General features: G+C 34.3%; 1 protein-coding gene across 3 annotated transcripts in view; it reads right to left on the bottom strand.

Moving 5' to 3' along the window:
• XPOT (exportin for tRNA) overlaps positions 1-19,330 on the bottom strand; it is a 31,520-nt gene extending 12,190 nt beyond the window's left edge. Inside the window, exons 1-17 of one of the 3 annotated variants that reach the window (XM_006923702.3) lie at positions 19,085-19,330; positions 15,817-15,950; positions 12,645-12,727; positions 10,654-10,710; positions 9,906-9,975; positions 8,953-9,171; positions 7,902-8,086; positions 7,621-7,789; positions 6,172-6,408; positions 5,169-5,207; positions 4,972-5,034; positions 3,931-4,055; positions 3,418-3,562; positions 3,143-3,262; positions 2,707-2,801; positions 2,073-2,142; positions 200-438 (exon numbers count right to left, since the gene is read on the bottom strand). In XM_006923702.3, coding sequence (XP_006923764.1) covers positions 200-438; positions 2,073-2,142; positions 2,707-2,801; positions 3,143-3,262; positions 3,418-3,562; positions 3,931-4,055; positions 4,972-5,034; positions 5,169-5,207; positions 6,172-6,408; positions 7,621-7,789; positions 7,902-8,086; positions 8,953-9,171; positions 9,906-9,975; positions 10,654-10,710; positions 12,645-12,727; positions 15,817-15,876 — 1,976 coding nt within the window. In that variant the 5' untranslated portion in view covers positions 15,877-15,950; positions 19,085-19,330. The remainder of the gene's footprint in view (positions 1-199; positions 439-2,072; positions 2,143-2,706; positions 2,802-3,142; positions 3,263-3,417; positions 3,563-3,930; positions 4,056-4,971; positions 5,035-5,168; positions 5,208-6,171; positions 6,409-7,620; positions 7,790-7,901; positions 8,087-8,952; positions 9,172-9,905; positions 9,976-10,653; positions 10,711-12,644; positions 12,728-15,816; positions 15,951-19,084) is intronic. The other 2 variants (XM_015598501.2, XM_025040969.1) reach the window with 2 other exon arrangements.
• Between the last annotated feature and the right edge of the window lie 6 nt (positions 19,331-19,336).

Below are 19,336 nucleotides of genomic sequence, written 5' to 3'. Positions count from 1 at the left end.
AAGGATTTAGATTGTTGTCAAGGCAGAAATGCAGAATGTTCTTCAGCTAAATCTTCTAATTCACTAGATTTAAAAAAGGTTTAGACAATTCTCTGGATAATCCAGTTTTGGAAACATGGATATGTCTGCCCAATTCTAATAAATGGTTCTGTTTGTGTAGACACATTCACTTTATAAGTTCAACTGTAATCACGCTCACCTGGCAAATCCAACCGCATGGTTGAGACAGTCTGCTAGAGACGCCTGCCTTTCTTCATCTTGTGCCAGCATCAATTTTTCTAACAGAATTTTAAACTTTTCCATTAGTGGAGCCAACAGATTCCTCATTAATGCTTGCTTCCGTTCTGCTGGGTATTCACTATTAACAATCAGCACTCCAGCTGTCTCATAAATAAATAGTTGATCATCGCTGCTCAACAAAGACTGGTAACCATTCTCCTAAAATGAAATTTAGTTGTGCTGAAGTTTCTTTTAGTTCCTCTCATTTAAGCAGAATTAAGTGCAAACAGAGGGGAGATGTAATTTGTCACATCAATTCATTATTAAACAGTACCTCAAGTACCACAATGAGATATCATCTCCATCTGTTAGAATAGCTGTTATCAATCGGACAAGTAATAACAAGTGTTGGAGAGGATGCAGAGAAAAAAGAACCCTTACACTCTGCTGGTGGGACTGAAACTGGTACAGCCACTATGGAAAACAGTATGGAGGTTCCTCAAAACACTAAGAATTGATCTACCATATGATCCAGCAATCCCTCTACTGCTTATTTACCCCAAAGACTTGAAAACCCATATCCAAAAAGACATTTGTACACCGATGTTCAGAGCAGCATTATTAACAGTGGCCAGGACATGGAAGCAACTAAAATGACCTATGATAGATGACTGGCTGAAGAAGCTGTGGTACATATATACAATGGAATATTACTCAGCCATAAGAGATGAAATATTGCCATTTGTGACAACCTGGATGGACCTCAAGATAATCATGCTAAGTGAAATAAGCCAGATAGAAAAAGTCTGGCTTATTTCGCTTAGCATGATTATCTTGAAAATCACGATATCACTTATTATGTGGAATATAAACCTAAAAGCAACAAATGAACAGGACAAACAAACAGAGACTCACGGATGTGGACTACTGACTAGTGGTTACCAGAGGGTAGGGGGTGAGGAAGGAGCGGGGAGGTAGACGGGGTAAAAGGGGTCAAATATGTGGTGACAGAAAGAAATCTAACTATGGGAGGTGAACACACAGTGTAAATATATATGTATGCCAACACACAGTGTAAATACATATGTATGCCATACTGTTAAAGTATACACCTGAAACTTATTGGATTTAGTTAACCAATGTCACCATGAAAAAATAAATTAATTAAAAAAAAAGAAAAATAAATCTCTCATCTCTTAAAAAAAGAAATGTCCCGATTAGGAAGTGACCAAAGCACTTATTAAGTACCCCAGGACCAATAACTGCTCTAACAGTTGAGAACACAAAGATAAAGTAGCTATAGAAGCATAAAGTACTCAGAACAGGTCACTGTGAACTGCCAAGGAAAACTGGTATTAACTAGGTGAAGTACTTTAACATACAGGTTTTTGTAGTATGTAGGCAAAGATAATTTAACCATATAATTCACTAGTAACCTTTCGTGCAGTAAAATTATATAACCTTTGAAACCTAAATACTGATATTTACTTAAAAGAACAAGTGTTATTTTTTGTTCAACACTTTTCAAGTGGCAGCTCTAGTAGTATCTTATCAAAATGGGAAAAAAATGAGTCAATGTCAGTGTTTTGCTTTACACAAAAACATCAGTCAAAATGTGCTTAGAAAGTATCTTAACTTAAATCTTTCTAGTGAAACGGACACCAAAACATTCAGATCAACCAGCATTTAAATATTTCTACCCCAAGCCTAAAAAAGTTAAACACAGAAAAACTTCAGTCAAATAGTAGCAGTCACTGAGAATGGCTAATATGACCATGGTACTAAATAAAAATTTGAAATTGATTTTTTTTCTTCTCCATAAAACACTTCATCAATATTTAATAGATACTTACAGGTGGAGAAAGCTCTAATAAATCTTGTATTCTATTCAGAATATCCTCAATGAAAGGATTCATTTGTTTACTGAATAAAAGCAAAAAGAAAAATCACAATAAATCACATAAATAATAGTGCTCGAAAGTTGCTAAAAACACCAACTCTTACTTTAAGGCAGAACTAAGCAAAAGTTCAATTCTAAGCTAAACACATGTGATTATTAAGACTAGCGATGATTTTTAAAAATTACAACCTTATAAGCCTAAGATGAGTAGTTTTCATACCAAAAACTGGTACTAGTAAAGAACAATACAATGCAAAACAGAATAAGCTAAAAAATGTATTTTCAAAGAATACACTACTGATCCACGGCAAGAAAAGTGTTGGTTAAATAAATAATTACATAATGTCATTCATTAATGATTAGTGTTACATATAAAATTATGCAAATAAATCACTTTTTAACGATGAACAAAGTAAATGGATAATGAGGAGGAAAAAAGTCATGATACAAAAAATACTCAACTTAAAAAAATGCCTTAGAACAGAAAAAGAACAATCTGCCACAGGCTCTTAGAAAATAATTTATATGTCTTATTTAATAACCTTAAAAATAAAAACTAAACATAATAGCTGAAATTTTGTACTTACTTGAGAGATTTGACAAATCTAGAAAACAGGTAAGCGGTTCTGCTCCTCACTTTTGCACTAGAATGTCGCAGACCTCTGTGATCTAAGAAAGCCATCTGAAGAAACAGAAACACTTTTACTATTCCTGGACTTTTGCTATTGTCATGATACATTTCTATTTACACCAAATTTTACTTAGTTCCTAGAGGGCAGGAATCAGGTATACATTAATAAGTAATCCCATACAACACACAAATAGGCTCTTAAAGGTTTGTTCTAGGTGACTGATTAGATAGAGATTGTCCATTTTAAAGAAATGGAGGAAGGTTTAGTTTCAGTGCATTCAAGAGTTTTTCAGAACTTTTGGTTCTGGAAAAAGTCATAAAAGACAGAATATTATCTACTCAATAAATGAAGTAAATGAAAAATAGAAATTGAGAGTAAAATATATACTTACTAGTACACATGGAATGTGTTGAGGTTCAACTGTGAAAAACTTTTCATATCTAACAACAGTTTCAAAGAACTCCAATGTCACAGATGTATGCTGATAGGAACTAACTCCTGATGTTACCAACTGAAGCAGAAAAAGTTAAGAAATCTATCCTTATTTATTGCAACATCAAAATGCCCCAGTATTTACAGATACTAAGCTCTAACAAGGAACTCCCAATTAGCTTATAGTGAAAACAGAAAATTATGTTTAAAATAAATTATCTTCAGTATACTTACAGTTCGCATCATATCCTGCAAAGCACTAGCTTTTGAAACATCACCTGAGAAGTGAGCACCATGAGATACTGGAAGAGCTTCTGCCAACATATACAGCAATCTTATTGCTACTTCAACTTCCATAAACCGTGTAGTCTGCCAATTCCTACCAAGGTATAACAAGTCACTGAGATCTGAACATACACTTTCTATACGACTAGTGATGCACAGGATAAAGATACCAACAAAAGCTACTTTAATTATTAAAAAGTCGTAGCAATTGTTAAATTTTGCCAGGCAACATAATTTATACCACAAAAGAGGAAATAACTGATGTAATTCATTTTATGTTTCAAAAAGTAATGTTTCCCCCCAAAGATCAAGATTACTAAAGGAGATAAGTGCATCATTTCAGAGATACACATAAGATCTTAATCAGTCAGACAAATTAATAAGTCAAATGAATCACTTATTGTAGATCATCATCAGGGAGAAAAAAGAGGTGACTTATTACAAAAACAGTAACAAACTTACTGCAGTGTAGAACTAAAAACTCTGCGAACAGAAGCCAGCAGTAACTCTGGTGAAACTTGAGCAAGCCTGTCCAACAATAACTTCAGTTGTTTTCTATATTCTACAAACATGGCTTCATCTTCACCCTATGATGTATTTTTAAATTCTCATTTTAAAAACTTAAAAGATCTTAAAATTCATGTAAATAGTGAATTGTCATTAGTTTTCTACATTTACAAATTAATCACTTTTGGTTTTTTTAATCAATATTTATTTACACAGAAAAACTTAGTAGCCTTTCCCTTTCTGCTCACGACACAGTCCGAGACCTTGAAAGCCTAGAGCCAGAAACAGTACAGGTAGGTGGTCAAAGACAAAGTCTAGAGCCAGAATGGGTTCACATTGGACTTTTTGAGAACTTTCGTACCTTATTTATACTCTTATCTTTATGGCCACTGTAAAAACTGTAATGTTGTCTGACTAAAGCTACTGATGTAACGAGCCTGGCACTTTGAAAGTGCACAGTGTGTTGGTTATCATCACCATTATCCTTTTATAGTTTAAAGTATTTAAATGCTTAAAGTAAGGAATATGACACTTTAGCACACAGCTAAATAGTATATACCACTAGTTAGTAGAAAGCACCTAATAACCCTTCTGTTCCATGAGAAGCTAATTCACTGGCAACCCTAAACAAGACTTCTGACCAGAACAAGTCCAGGCAGCTAAATGCCTCACACCTACTCTCTCACAGACACTTATGATCTCAGGTCCACTGACCCAGCCTCAACTCATCACTCTTATTAAATACAAAGTGAGATATGATCACCAATAATATTGACTGTCAATATTTTATAAAGTTCGATGCTACTAAGTATTTTAAAAAGGGACCAAAAATGTAAGATTATGAGGCTTTCATTAATTTTACCTAAAGTCGAAGTCAATATGACAAATTTTAAAAATATTTGTTTTAAAGAACTCTAAAATGATCAAAACTTGAAATATCAATTTGATGTAAGTAAATAAAATTAAAACTGATTTCTCCTTAATGAAAATTCTTACCTCATTTTCAAAGTTATATTCTTCATCATAAGTCAATTTTTTCATAACGGCCAACATGATTGCCTAAAATTAGGAATAAAATATCTTTTGTTAATTTCCTTTAATTTCATAAAATTAAAAATTAAGCTAAATTTCAAGAAAGATTGCAGACACAGATACTATTATTAATTTAAAAGAAGCAAAAAGAAGTCAGTTACCTCTACATTAGCTTTTTGCTGATCCGAGAGCACTGTAAGCTGTTAAAAAGAAAGCAATAATTTATTAAGTTTCCTAAAGTTATACTTATCAGAATATTTTTCTAATCAATTAAGATCTTTAAAACCATGCATGCAACTTTTTTGGAAGGCAGTTTGGCAGCCCCTTTCTATGTTTAAAATGTACTTAACCTAAGATCTAGCAATTCCATTTCTAGTAAATAACTTGACATGTAGATGAAGTTGATTTTTAAAGATACTTATGTGTTCAGCAAAGTAACAGGTTATAGGACAGTAAAGTATGATATCACTTTGTTTATAAATAAAGCAAAAAAAAGTCTAGGAATCTACAATGAGATGCACAGTGGGATTACCAAAAGTGATTTTAACTTTCTTCATACCTTTCTACATTGCCTCAAATTTCTTAGAGTATGCATGCAGGTATGTGTTATATTTATAACAAACAAAAGTTAATTGGAAAAAAAATCATTTTAAGCTTGACTTGATTCAACTAAAACAATATAAATAAAATAGGAATGGTTCTCACATCTAATGTCATACTGAAAAGTTACTAATTCTTTAAAAGGAAACATGCTATGATATAGAGATTAATATCTTCTAAATTTTAAGTTCTTATTGGAAGCAATTCTCTAGGAGGAAATTTTTAATTGTAAAAAACTGTTTATAAGAAATGATGTATATATAATTAAAATAATAAACCATGTTTAACAAAATTTCTACTGTGTTTAGAAATAAACACAAATTCATAAATGAAAAAATAAGCTAAACCTATAACTAATTCTGAAGCTTGTTAGAATCTGGCCACTTCTGTTTTCTGGCTAAAAGTTTAAAAAAAAAAGAAAGAAAGAAAGAAAGAAATACATTAATATTTAACAGCAAATGTCATTCATTAGGTAGAATTATTTTCATTTTTCCTGTTATTTTCCAATTCTCTATGGCTCTTCTATATTATCTATGGGACAAAAAGATCAAAACAAGGACTCACCTGTTTCAAAATATGAAGATAATCATAACAAAATCCAATAATGTTAGAAGAGATATCATCGTCCTCATGAATTAGTAGTTGCAACATCAGCTCCACTTTTGTTTCAATAGCTTGTAGTGCCTCTTGAGCATTCTTAATATCCCCATTCTTAATTAGTTTAGTCCAGCTAACTATCAATGACTGTCCCATTCCATTTACCAGTTTAGAAAATCTGGCCAGGAAGTCAACATCTTCCTCCTTAAAAGCAATCAAGACAGATCTCAATTTAAAACCACCCCACCTAAGAGTAAGAGGGAAATCCCTAAACTTTATTATGAATCAAGTGCCATTCAATTTTAGGATTCAATTTTAAACTAACATTACTTAACAATTCTATCATTTTGACTGAGAAATTTTTAGAATTTGAATGATTCTACTATTATTATCCACTACTACTCTTTAAAACAACTATTTTTAATGATTATAGTCCTGTAGACATTTCTGACTTTATAAAAGCTTAAAAACAAAAATGTGTGGTTTTAGAACCTTCTCCCTAAACTGTTGAATTTAGTAGATATGCTCTAATAAAGTTAATGCTGCCATATTACAGTATGTTCGACAATTTACAATAGTCCTTTCTGATACTACTCAATTTGCGCCTAACTAGGCTGCAGAGATACCGCTATTACAATTACCTGCTAAAGGTCACATCAGTGTTAGAGCCAGAAGGCAAACTTAGATTTTTTTCATTAATTATCCTCACAATGTTTGACATCGAAATAGCTGCACAGTAATTATCTTACCACTGATGTTCTTCTATAGAAAGAGATTTTACCTTCTCCATTTTAGGTCTTTTACCAGGGGCTAGATATGATAATTAGCAATGTAAAACACACTATTATTCATCTGTCAGCAAGGAAAACTAGAGTCGTATTACTGACATGTTGGCAATATAAACATTTCTTAGTGATTCTTTCTGTCACTGGTAAAATTAAAATGAAAATCTTCAAATTCTGTTTCTAAATTACTAATTTATTGCACCCAGACTCCTTTCTCTGTTTGGGTTAATTCTAACAGCTCAAATGAGTAACAATTCAAAAGTACGATGAAAATATAACATTTATAATTAAGTCTAATTTTGGTCAAAACACACTGCTATGTTCCTTACTACTTAAAGTACAGTCTATGGACCAGCAGTTTCAGCATTACCAGGGGTTTGTTAAAAATACATAGCTGCAAGTACCATCCCAGATCTTTATGTTTAAGAACTGGCATAAGATATTGTCCCAGGCAAATGCTACAGATAACATGACTTTCTGGATACAGTGTTTCATTAGTATAATCTCAAGGAAAGTTTCCAACATTAAAAAAAAAAAAAAAAAAAGGAAAGGAAAACAAAGCATATTTGAATTACTACCTATCCTAGTGTGTTCTAACAATTTTCAAAACTTTATATATAAATCTACTGACCTGGTCAATGCTGAAAAACCCAGCAGACTGTAACACTTGACACAAAGATTCTACTAGTTTCATTTTATCAACAGGATCCATTCCTTTATTTACAATTTCAAATAAACAGTCACATGCTTCTTCCCGTAGAACTTCTATTGACATATGACCTAGCAGCATATTTATAAACCTGGCAATGGGGGAATAGGGAATATAATTGTTATAATATTTTCAAATTCATGAGTTTTATATACTGTTTTTTTGCAGGTTTGTATTTAAAAAATATACGTATACTCACTCACCTATCATTGGCTATAAGGGATAAGTCTATCCATGAAACATAAGCTCCAACTACTTCAAGGCACTGACATGTCACTTCTGAATTACTATACTGATAATTTTGTAAGATTTGGTACCATGATTCCACCAGGTTTGGAATGCACTGTTCCCTCATGGTATCTTTTATTAGAGTATTTCTTCGAGCCTCCTAAAAAAACAAAACACCTTATATGCAATCAAAGTAGATCACCTCACAATATTTGACATCGAAATAGCTGCACAGTAATTATCTTACCACTGAACTTCTAGACTTGTTAACACATTCCCTGACACTGTTTCCTATTGATCAACTCTAAAAACATCCTGTGATTCTATTTCCTCTTTCCGTTTTACTCCTCAGTGCCAGACTTAATCTCTTATTAAACATAAACTATAAATAAGCATTACGTAGAATTCTTAAGCACTGTGATAAAAGTTATTTCTCAATATTATGCAAACAGAATACTTAAAGAGAATGGCAATAACTTAAATGGGTAATACCCTTTATAAGTATGTATAAGTATGTTTGATATACAATGACTTAAAATAACTTGGATTAACCTATTCCTACTATATTCTTTAAGAATAAGGAGAAGTTTATATTGGGTAATTAAGAAATAAAGGCTAAGGTGAAGGGCTATGTCACTGAGAATATGGAAGAACCCAGCACTGACTCATAAGTAATACTTCTTTCTCACTCTGTGATTATATAGTAGCAGTAAATAGACCACATATCCCTACAAATTCACAGGAGAAAATCGATTTGTATATTTCACCAGAAAAAGTGCTCGTTTAGTTAAAAAAAAAAAAAAAAAAATCTAAAGTAATACTCTAATTTCAACTTACACCTACCTGGAAAATAAAAACAAACCCAAGTTTAAGTTCTTTTGTAAAATAGAATTCAAAATGTTAAATAAATCTGCGATTATTAAGAAAGTTCATCTCAAAAATAAGACTTATGCTCCTTTCATTTTGTGTCCATTATCTCCTACAAAATCTACACTGGAAACTAAAAATTAATGGGAAGTTACTTGCCTCTGATGTATGTACCACATCACGATCCACCAACTCTGAATCAATAGCCATGAGGATTCGGAGGTATAGATCTACTCCCCTTGGATTTAGGTCCACTACTGAGAGAATGTCAAAAAAAAACTTAGGCCATTTAGTGAGATATTCTGTAACAAAAAGCAAGGCGAAGACTTGGGCTGCTTTATTTCGTATAAAAGTCTTCTCTGGTTGGGGAGTCAGCATCTGACAAACAGAGAAACAGTCCATAAAATTAAATGTAAATTGAAAACATTCGAACGCAGTTTTCCTATTTAATAATAAATAATAATTTATTATTAAATATTTCAACATGGTCTAGATAAGCTATGCAACAAATGTGCTTGAAAATTACCAAATCATTTAAGCAACTGAGCAGTGGGGAACAATCAATGAACAAAGGTGCTAATGGTTACTTCTCAGTCTCACACTTTTAGAGAAGTTTTATGTGCAGTTCCTATGATTTTTCTAAGAAGAAAAAAATGTGTTTTCTTCTAGCTGCTTGCTCTTTATAGGAAAATAAAATTTCTAGCTGCACAACTGCTTTATACATACATTAAGATTAGCTAAAATTAATAAAAAAAGAAACTCTACTGGCCCCTTTGAAAAGGGCTCTTTGTTGAAGAGGCTGTCCAAGAGGGCTCACCTTTAAGAGTGGGCATAAAAGCTGCTTTTCTCAAGCAGTTATAAAAAACTATATTTTAAAACAAAAGTTTCCACGTGTCATGGAAAGCATGACAGTTTCATTACCTAATATAATTTAAAATTATTGCTAAGTTTTCTTCTACCCATGATCTTCAAAACCAGCACTTTCTTAAAAAGTTGCAAGATTACACAGAGGATAAATGATCAACATTTTTGAGGCAAAGTTTCAAACTCCTGCAAAAATAAAAATTTAAATATCCGGTAATTTGAGGTACTGAATGAAATCATTATTTTACCTGAGCTTGAAGCCAAGATACGAGCGTCTCCCTAATCAGTTGTTGTTGAACAGTAGTTAGTTCTGAATATCTGTTCAAAATAGAGAAGAAAATTAATAATGGCTATACATGGTGTCTGCAGTTTGAAAAAGAGCCTCTTATATATTTGAAAAAATAAAAATTGTATAGCATTCAATTGTCTAAAACTACCTCAAATAAAATGATAATGCCTCTCATCACTGCTTTAAGGAAAAGATAGGGGTGGGAATAGAGGTGGGGTATCAATATTGATATGTTTAATTTATGGTTCAGTTCATGTTGAAAAAATGGCAGCTGCATGATTTTTCAAACAGAAATATGTCCATGTTCTGAGGTCTGTGGCTTACAGAATAAGTAAATAGGCAAACTTCTGAGTCTTCTGAGCAGTGATTTATTGTTTTTGCTTAATTAAGGCAGGGCTCTAAATACAAGAGTCCATACTGCCACTAACAGAGCTGTCATGGAGGCTTGGTGTTGCCAGGTCTGATGTTTCCGGAGAAGCCAGAAATCTATTTTTTTCCTGTGAAATGGTTGGATTTTTACATGTAACCAACAAACTCAGTATTTTTAAAACACTTTGGGATAAATCAAAACACTTCTATAAACTAGATGTGACATACATTGTTAATTTACAACTTGTATTATGGTTTCCTCAAAGAAAGAAAAACTAATTTTAAAAGAATGGCCTCTTTTCACGAATCTCAGAGTCAAACAGTGAGAAAAGACTTACTTATATTTAATTTGATGTTCTAATACTTGAAAGCAGAAAAACTTTATGTGATCATCACTGGGGGAAAAAAAGAAAATTAGATGAACAGAATATGAATTGGGGAAAACAAATCAAAGGTAAAATATTAGTGAATAACAGTTGAAAAGTTTCTCAAACTAGACTGTTGGCTTGCTTTCTACTTATTGATCTCATTTATTATACTCGTATCCATTTGTTTAAAAAGCTAAGAAAAATTTAAATATACAATAATCAATATTTCCACTAAATTATGTCAAGCAGAATCAAAAAATTTAAGATGCACCTTAAGTATGCTGCCTTGCTGCTTTGCAAATAGAAGACATTTCCCCTAAATTCTAGATGTTAGGATTCCTGGAACAACTCCTACATTTTACAATAGAAAGGCTAGATGTTAAAATGACAAATGGTAAAAGAGCCAGAGACTGAGTTAAATCAGAGATGGTCATCAAAGTCATACTTAAAATTCAACCCTAGACAATTCTATTGCAGCCAATCTAAAACAAGCAGAGTCACCTGAACTGGCAGTCTAGCCTCAAAATTCATACAGAAAACCAAGTTAAAAATATGCTGCCCTTATAAAATGGGAGCCAAACCCAGCGTCCGGCAATTATCCACTTTGGACTGTTTCTCTAGGGGTGATACAGAGTTGCAGTGAGCTAGCTACAAACTCTTGACAAAGTCTCTTTAGTGCACAATAATCTATTCATCTAAGATAATTGGTTTGAGCCAGGTTTTGTCAAGGAACAAATTTTAAATATATAACACTAAATGGTCAATAAAAGACTAGAGATGTTATCTTTATTTAGACAACATAAATTAACCAAACAAAACATTTTCACACATAAGATAAAACTTAATCTTGCAAAAGTTTTTTTAAGTTAGGTTTAATTAGCATCTCTTCTAAGATCTTAGGGTTTTTATCCTTATTACAGATGACACTGAAGCCTTAAGTACTTATACAAGACTTAGGTCTTCCTCTCAAAAACAAAACAAACAAACAAAAAAAAAAAACACCAAAAAAAAAACAACTAGAAGAAGGCTTTAAATAAAAGCCAGCCCTCATTTATGCTAAGACATATGGATGTTCTCGAAACCAACTTTTTCACTAAACTGGAGCACTTGGTTTCAGCTGTAAAAACAGTGACTGATAACCATGGCATGCCGAGAACTCCACTAGGAGCCATCACTAACTACCAGGAACTTCTACTTCCACCAGTGAGTTGTTTGCTTACAGCTCGTCAGTTGTATCTCCAGGCTTCACTATGCCAAGTGTACCTTTTTTGTGATTAAGTAACTTAATTTTATTATAAACTAATGAAATGAGTATGATGAGAGTTCTTATTTTTGTAAAAATTATGTTGAAGGCTTTAGAAAGACTTCATAGAAAGTCACATTGCGGGGCCTGGGGGGAAACTTGTACGTGTGTGATGTAGGCTAGATAACCAGAAGACTTGAAGAGGAAAGTATAGGAACTTGCATTCATTGTATCTCAATCCACTAGAGGCCCATATAGATATGGATTTGATCAACAAAACAATGACAAAGTGAATGCTAGAAGTATATACACAAAGAAAAGACCTTGGTCAAATACCAAGATTGGTATTTGAATGCTTATATACGTTAAAATAAAATTAAACAATTAAGATATATATAATTCATGATTACCTCTTTTACCAAGTTTTTAAGAAAACTATCACTAGTATCATAAGACAAGGAAATTTTTACTGTACTATATTCCAGTTGAGATCTGCTGTGAGGTACGCAGCATAAGGCAGAGGATAGTTTTACCATCTTAAAAAGGCCAAATTATTATTTTACTATTTTTCTCATTTCTACACTGAATGGTTTTTCAAAACACAGTTGTAAAATGTTTTTATAAAAATATTCTCCAAATACAGGTAAATTCAACAGTCCTGTCAAGCTCATAGAAATTTAAATTCTTCTAAGAGTCACATGAATTTCATTTTAATTACCTGTATGTCCTCTGGGCTAGAGCTTCTGCACATGCCTGCCAGGCGTTTGGGGAGATCTTTAATTGCTCAAAATAGGCCAGGGCCTGTAAGATTGCAAAGCAGGAAACCCATTTAGAATGGCCAATTTCAATGCCCTGCCAACACTATGGAAGTCGCAAACCAGTAACAGATCAGTGAACCTAAAGGAAAATAGCTAAAACACTTAATTCAGGCTTCTGAATATGTGTAATTTAGAAATCATTCCTAGAAAAAAGGGTAAGTAAAAATCAAGTTCCATCAGTTAGATACTCAAACCTGTTTCCTTACAGCTAAGGAGACATCACAAAAATGCCCTTCAGATCTCACTGGAATTATTAGGAGGATCGAGAGAGAAAATATACAAGCACTTGTCAAACGCAATTATAAAATAGTATATAAAGGGTATTTTCCCTATGTAATAGCAATATGCTATTAAAGAGGTGATTATAAAAGACAAAATATATTCCGTATGCCATTTGGTCTAGTATTACAATTCAACTATATTAGATAAGTTGCCTAAAATGTGAGATTAAAATCGGAGAACAACTGCATGGCATGAATTTTGAGAAAGTACCAAATAACTGAAAAGGTCAAAGCTACAGGAAACGTGTTTCCTTGAATTCAGGGCCTTGTTATAAGAGCAGGTGTACTTTAGAATGAATGCAGCATTAAGTCCACATGCCTTCTGACAGACTGTTGGGAAATAGGAAGTGACTTCTGCTACTCTTTTCATTCTGCATTTTGCAACTGGCATCAATGACAGATGCAGGTTTCATATACGATAATGGACAAATAGTAATCTCAACAACTTGTGGAAATACCTCAAATAGCCAAGAAAATTACACATAAATTAGAAATACTGCTAGATGATTTTAAAGCAATTAATTACATACTAATACAAACCTTAGTCAACATTTTTGAAAATGTGGTTTGTGCCCCATTAATGATTAAATCAATTTTATTGGTCTTGAATAGCAATTAAGAAAAATGAAACATAATAGAAAATATCAGAATGCATTGCACTTAGCAAGAATAACTATTACTTTGTGTAACTTGTAGTTACATGTATATGTATATACTTATTTGTATTTATTTATACATTTATGTATATAATATACTGGGTCGTGATGTAAAATTATTTTTTCCTTTGCATTAGAGGTTAAAAATAAAAGCACAAAAACCTCCATATTTAGGTGATAGTTTCCTATATTATGTAATTGTATAAACGAGGGAATGGTTTTCATTCATGGTCTCAATAGCTGCTCCCACTGACGGAGAACAAGATAAATGAAGGTGAGTAGACGGAGATCACCAAGTGTTATCTAGAGTATAAATAATAGCTATCTTTAGAAAATAAGAATACAGGAATCCAAGCAGCTGCAAAAGAATCTAGTTCAGTTATTGTTTAACAGTATTCTATAAAACCTAGGGTTCCTTTAGCAATACCTAAGGAGCCTGGGCAGATGATATGGTGCAAGTCGATCATGTCATGTTGTATCACTGCCTAATAATTCACTTATCAAAAAAAGGAGGGTGGGGAATTCAGCTGCTAGAATTGTCATTGACATACCATTTTCTTTAAATAATAGCAAGTTTTAAGCCAAAGACAGATATTCCATTTAACAACAAAAAAAAAAGTGATGTAATAGCTTAAAAGTTTTCAGTTAACTAGTCTTTGCACTCTAAATCCATGTATTACTATACTAGCATTAAAAAAATTTTTTTTCTGGCAATGATGAACAAGTCAAAGCTTTTATTACCTTGTTCTTCTATCTCATACCTTCTAACAGTCTAGTTTCTAAGGGGCAAGTCAGTTCAGCTACTTTTACTGTCCATGTAGAAAACAACTGAGAATCGGGGTGGTATCCATTTATCTTACCACCAAGCTGATTTAAGTTCCCACTACTGAACTCCAACATCAGGACTATCAGTACTCACTTTTCCTTAAGATTCCTTCTTTTCCATCCTAATTGTTATTCAGGTTGGCTTTAATGGGATATCAAATCAAGCCTGGATCAGGATGTTTATACATGCCTGTGACTGATAGAACCAATTTTTATTGAAAAGAAGAATAGCTTCTGTATTAAAAACACTAAAAATTTATTGGTTTTACTTTTCTGAAAAAGAAAATCATGACACATTAAAAAAAATATGTCAGATAGTGGAAATAAAAGATTTCTTAAAAAGGACATAAAAAATAACACAGAAGACCATCTAATAACTAAACAAATTGTCAAATGTCTTTTGATGTCAAACCAGTTTGATAGGTATCTTATAATTAGGTAGACATTTAATTCTTAATTCTTGTTATTTCCCTCTTTCTGTAGGGCTGGTTACTTATTTAACATCAGAGGTATGCACGTGGTACTATGTTACAAAGTACTTGAGTTTTTTTACTACTTAAAAAAATTCCTGCTCAAAAACACAACAAAAAGTGCTATAATTTTAGTCCAACTGTTAACCTCATTTACTCATTTATAAAAAATATCCTTTGCCATTAGAAGTAAAAAGAAAATGCCTCTCCCTTCACATATCCTATACTTCAAACTGCACACAATGTCTTTAAACTTAATTATAGGCTAGTTCTTTAGATTCTTCTTTTATCATCCAGCTATAGTCATGATTATAGGTATAGGCTACATTATATTTAATTATTTATATTTACCCAAATATCCCATCACCTCATATTGGATTCCTTGTCATGAGATCATTTTAAGTAACTTAAGACATGGCATATCATAACTGCTTATATACATTTCTGTCTGGACCAAATAATAAGGATGTTAAATATCACTAATGCAACAGTTAAACAACTTGTGAAGACCAACTCGTGCAATGGGAAAATAAAATATACATGTCTGCTACTGTGAAAAGTCCCTTGAACAATCTTTTGTATTACAACTTTTAATTATTAATGATTGATGTGACATAAAGACCTACCTTGAATCACATGAATTTAACTTCTGTTGAGCCAACTAAACAGAAAATAAATCACACCCTTAATTCTATGTTCAGAATATATTCAAATACCTTATACTTTATTCATTTCTACCCAAATTAAACTTTTATCATTAGATGTGTTTTTCATTCAAGTCCCCTAATGCAAATCTGCGGTAACGTGTTTTAAAAAAATTATTAAGCCAACTTAACTTACCCTTTGTCTGAAGTCTGAATCAGCATTTGGATTTAGCCCTAAAAGAGCCTGTTCATCCATCCCTGCTGCTATACGTGGAGTTTTCTGATTGCAACAGACGTGCCCTCTGATCCCGCAGAAGAATCCACAAACATCTGCGCACACACAAAAAATGGAAAGAAGACCTGATAAACAAAAGATGCTCATCCAGAATATCATAACAAATGGATAACATTATGTAAAGAAGTTTAAATGTTATAAGAACTTCTTTTGGAACTATCCACATTACAATTAAAGGAGTCTAAGTCTCAGAAGAATGGGCCTGCTAAATACTCCAGGAACGTGTAATTTCTAAAAATCTCAAGTATGCCATTAAGGTTCTCAAATTTTCTCATTCTTCAAGATCATTAATAAAGTATAGAAAATAATTATTTCCTACTTTAAATGGAAGCATTTAATTTATGCAATGTTTTTTCATACTATCTCCAGTACGTATTTAAATGGCACTTGTATAACTATTTTTAAAAAATGACAAATCCAGATTCTGTTAATTCTAATTTGCCTTTCATTTCTCAATTATCACAAACCTTTCTTTAAAAACAGAATGGCTGGTTAAACAGTGACCTCAGAGTTCAAGATCCTTATTGGAGTATCTACAAGTACTTCAAAAGAAGTCAAATGAAAGAGGAATGAATGAGTGAAAACCAATAATCTAGCTTTTGATCAATGGGCTAGCTCTGCCTTTTACAGATTGTTACTCTTGCCAGCTAATTCTAGAAATGTATTTCAAGAAATGTTTTATAATAGTAGCTATACAAAGTGACAAATAATACTCTTATTTAAGTACATTTTTCTGTCTCTAGAAAGTAATGCACTTTTTTACAATATTGTCTTAATGTTCTCAAATAAGAACATAAGCCTCAAGAAACAACTTGATTGTATACATGAAAATGTATATTTATTTGAGGAAACGAGAAACTAACTCTAAATAAAGTGAAAATCACATTTATTCTCTCAAGGTAGGGAGAGAGAATAAAGGTAGGTAGGGAGACCAGGCCTTACTACTCCCGCTAAAAGGCTGTGGGGTTTTTGTTTGTTTAATTATCATAATCAAAGAGAGATCAGAGCCTAAAGAGGCCAGGAGACTAAGTAGATCGGGGGTGGGAGATACAGCCTTTTCAGAATGGTGAGACCAGGATAAGACCCAGGGTTAAAGGACCCCAACTACCACGTGCTTTTCTGTCTTCCCCCTGGGCCTGCTTGAATCAAATGATAAATCAGGGTATGTGCGGAGAACCTTGGAGAACAAAGCTTGGCCCTTTCTTACTGTTACTATCATACTTGCAGACTACAGCATAGCAGTGTAGCTCCCCACCGTCCTCAGGATTAAGATCCTAACACTGTGAATGACCCGTCACCATTCTGTACCCCAACTCAGCAAGGCCAAAGGTATCCTGCCTTTCATCTACTTACACTGCTCTTTTCTTGTTCCTTGGTTAACCCTTGCCTGCCCTTCAGAATTCAGCTTAGAGGTCACCTCTTTCAAGGATTCTTTGATCCCTGTTATCAAACTCTCCCAAATTGGATTAGATACCCCTCCTAAAGGCTGAAAGTCACTGCCCGCTTACTAGTTTTCTCTCATTAACTAACTTTAAAGGGCAAGGGCTAACTGTCTTGAATACTCATTTCTACATCCCTAGGATACAACAGAACATAGGTGTTCGATTTGGAAAGATCTGGATTTGTAGTCCAATTCTGTCATTTTCAAACTGGGGCCAAGTGAACAATTATGAAATCTGAGAGACAGCCCCTTCCACGAAATGGGAAAAAGAGTATCTGCTCATAAAGTTGTAAAGACTTCAATGAGATGAAATATATAAAGTATGCTTGGCACATAGTGGGCCCTCGAAAGGTTATTCATAATTCAGAGCTAGGGACATGGGGGATGGGAACTATGGGCATTCCAGATTTATCGTGTACTAGTAAATTGATATATTGAACAGATGAGAAAACAACAAAAGCAATGATTCTCCTCCATTCACCCCACCAGCCAAAAATGACCAGAAAATGTGATGACAATTACTCTATAAAATGCATGCATACAGAGAAAAGACAAATTGAATTTCTAGAAACCCCAGCTTGAGAAGTCCTATAAAAGATTCCTTGAATTTGGCATGGCTTTAGGGAAAACTGCTCAAGCTTGGTCAAGCCATTTTGATTCCATAAGGGAAACAGCAAGTGGTTCTAAGATAAAACATGGCAAATAAAACTACCTAAGGAAACAAACTTGTTACAATTGTCAGTACAGAAAGAATCCTTCACAGAGAAGGCACTTAGATGATAATCACTATGCAATGGAACATGGTAAATTACCTATGTGTGAACGAACACCTGAAAAGTTACAACCTGTGCGAGGTGACAATTTTCCCAGTAAAAGGTTGTGCATGAACACATGATGTTCTAACAAGACATAGCCCTGCAGGTTTAAACATTTGTTAAAACGCGACTATGCATTTAGCAAATGTTCTGGGGAGAAAGCAACATATTTAAAATTCTAAGCCCTAACTTTTCCTGGATAGCCATTAAATCAGGAAAAAAACAATTTAGAAAAATCCATCCGCACCTACTGAAGGCGGTTCAAGACCAGGACTGAATCTTAGCCTTTTAACATCACGCTGACAAGTCGCTTTAATAAAACGTAACTTCCTCCAGTAAAAACTAATTAGTACTTTCAAAAAGTACTTTTTTTTTTTTTTCTGGTTACAGGAGACATCACTCTTGCAGAATTGTGAGAAAGGGACGAGAAGAAATGGCGAGTCTCTGCTGGCAAATTACTACACAGAAATAACGCTTTTCGCTTTTTTGTCCTGGGGCGGAGGGGCGAGTCAAGTTTAAGCCCTCTGCAGTTGAAACTGGTGAGACACGCAATAACTATCACAAATGGGCTTGGCCACTTTATTAAACTGGGGGCCACAAGCGATCCCGACCCTCCTCGGCCAGCCACGTCCCTTTCCTTCCCCCGGATCCCTCCCCTAAATGAAGCCTCGTGGCAACTCCGGTGATGAAACACTCGGCAACGGGCAGCCACGCACTGGGGACATGCTCCACGGCGGCCACAGCGAGTACCCACCCCCACCCACTCCACCAAACCTCCCGGCACACTACCATCGAGGGCCCCCAGCCCGCACCCCTCCTCAGCTCCCCGGGCCGGTCCTCCCAGCCAACTTCCACGCAGCCATGTGCGGACCGAGCTGGGTCCGAGCCCCGCCGCCCCCAATCCCCGAGTCACCTTCCCTATCACTCCATCCCGCCTCCCTGCCTGCACTCCCGGGGGTCGGTCAGCGGAGCCGAGCGGGGCTGCAAGCAGTGATCGAGGAGAGCGGCCCTCGTTCTTGTCGCCGTCGTACTCCGCCACAGCCGCAGCGCTAACGCCGGAGACCGAGCTGGCCGGGGCCAAGCGCCTCTAGCCGCTCCGCGTCCCCTGGCTCCTTCTCTTGCGTGGCGCCGGGCCGGCAAGCTAGGAAAAGGAGGCGGGCAGGAT

The sequence above is a fragment of the Pteropus alecto genome, unplaced genomic scaffold (genome assembly GCF_000325575.1).
Source record: "Pteropus alecto unplaced genomic scaffold, ASM32557v1 scaffold76, whole genome shotgun sequence".
In the NCBI taxonomy this organism is placed as follows: domain Eukaryota; kingdom Metazoa; phylum Chordata; class Mammalia; order Chiroptera; family Pteropodidae; genus Pteropus; species Pteropus alecto.
This window is presented reverse-complemented; position numbering and strand designations above follow the sequence as displayed.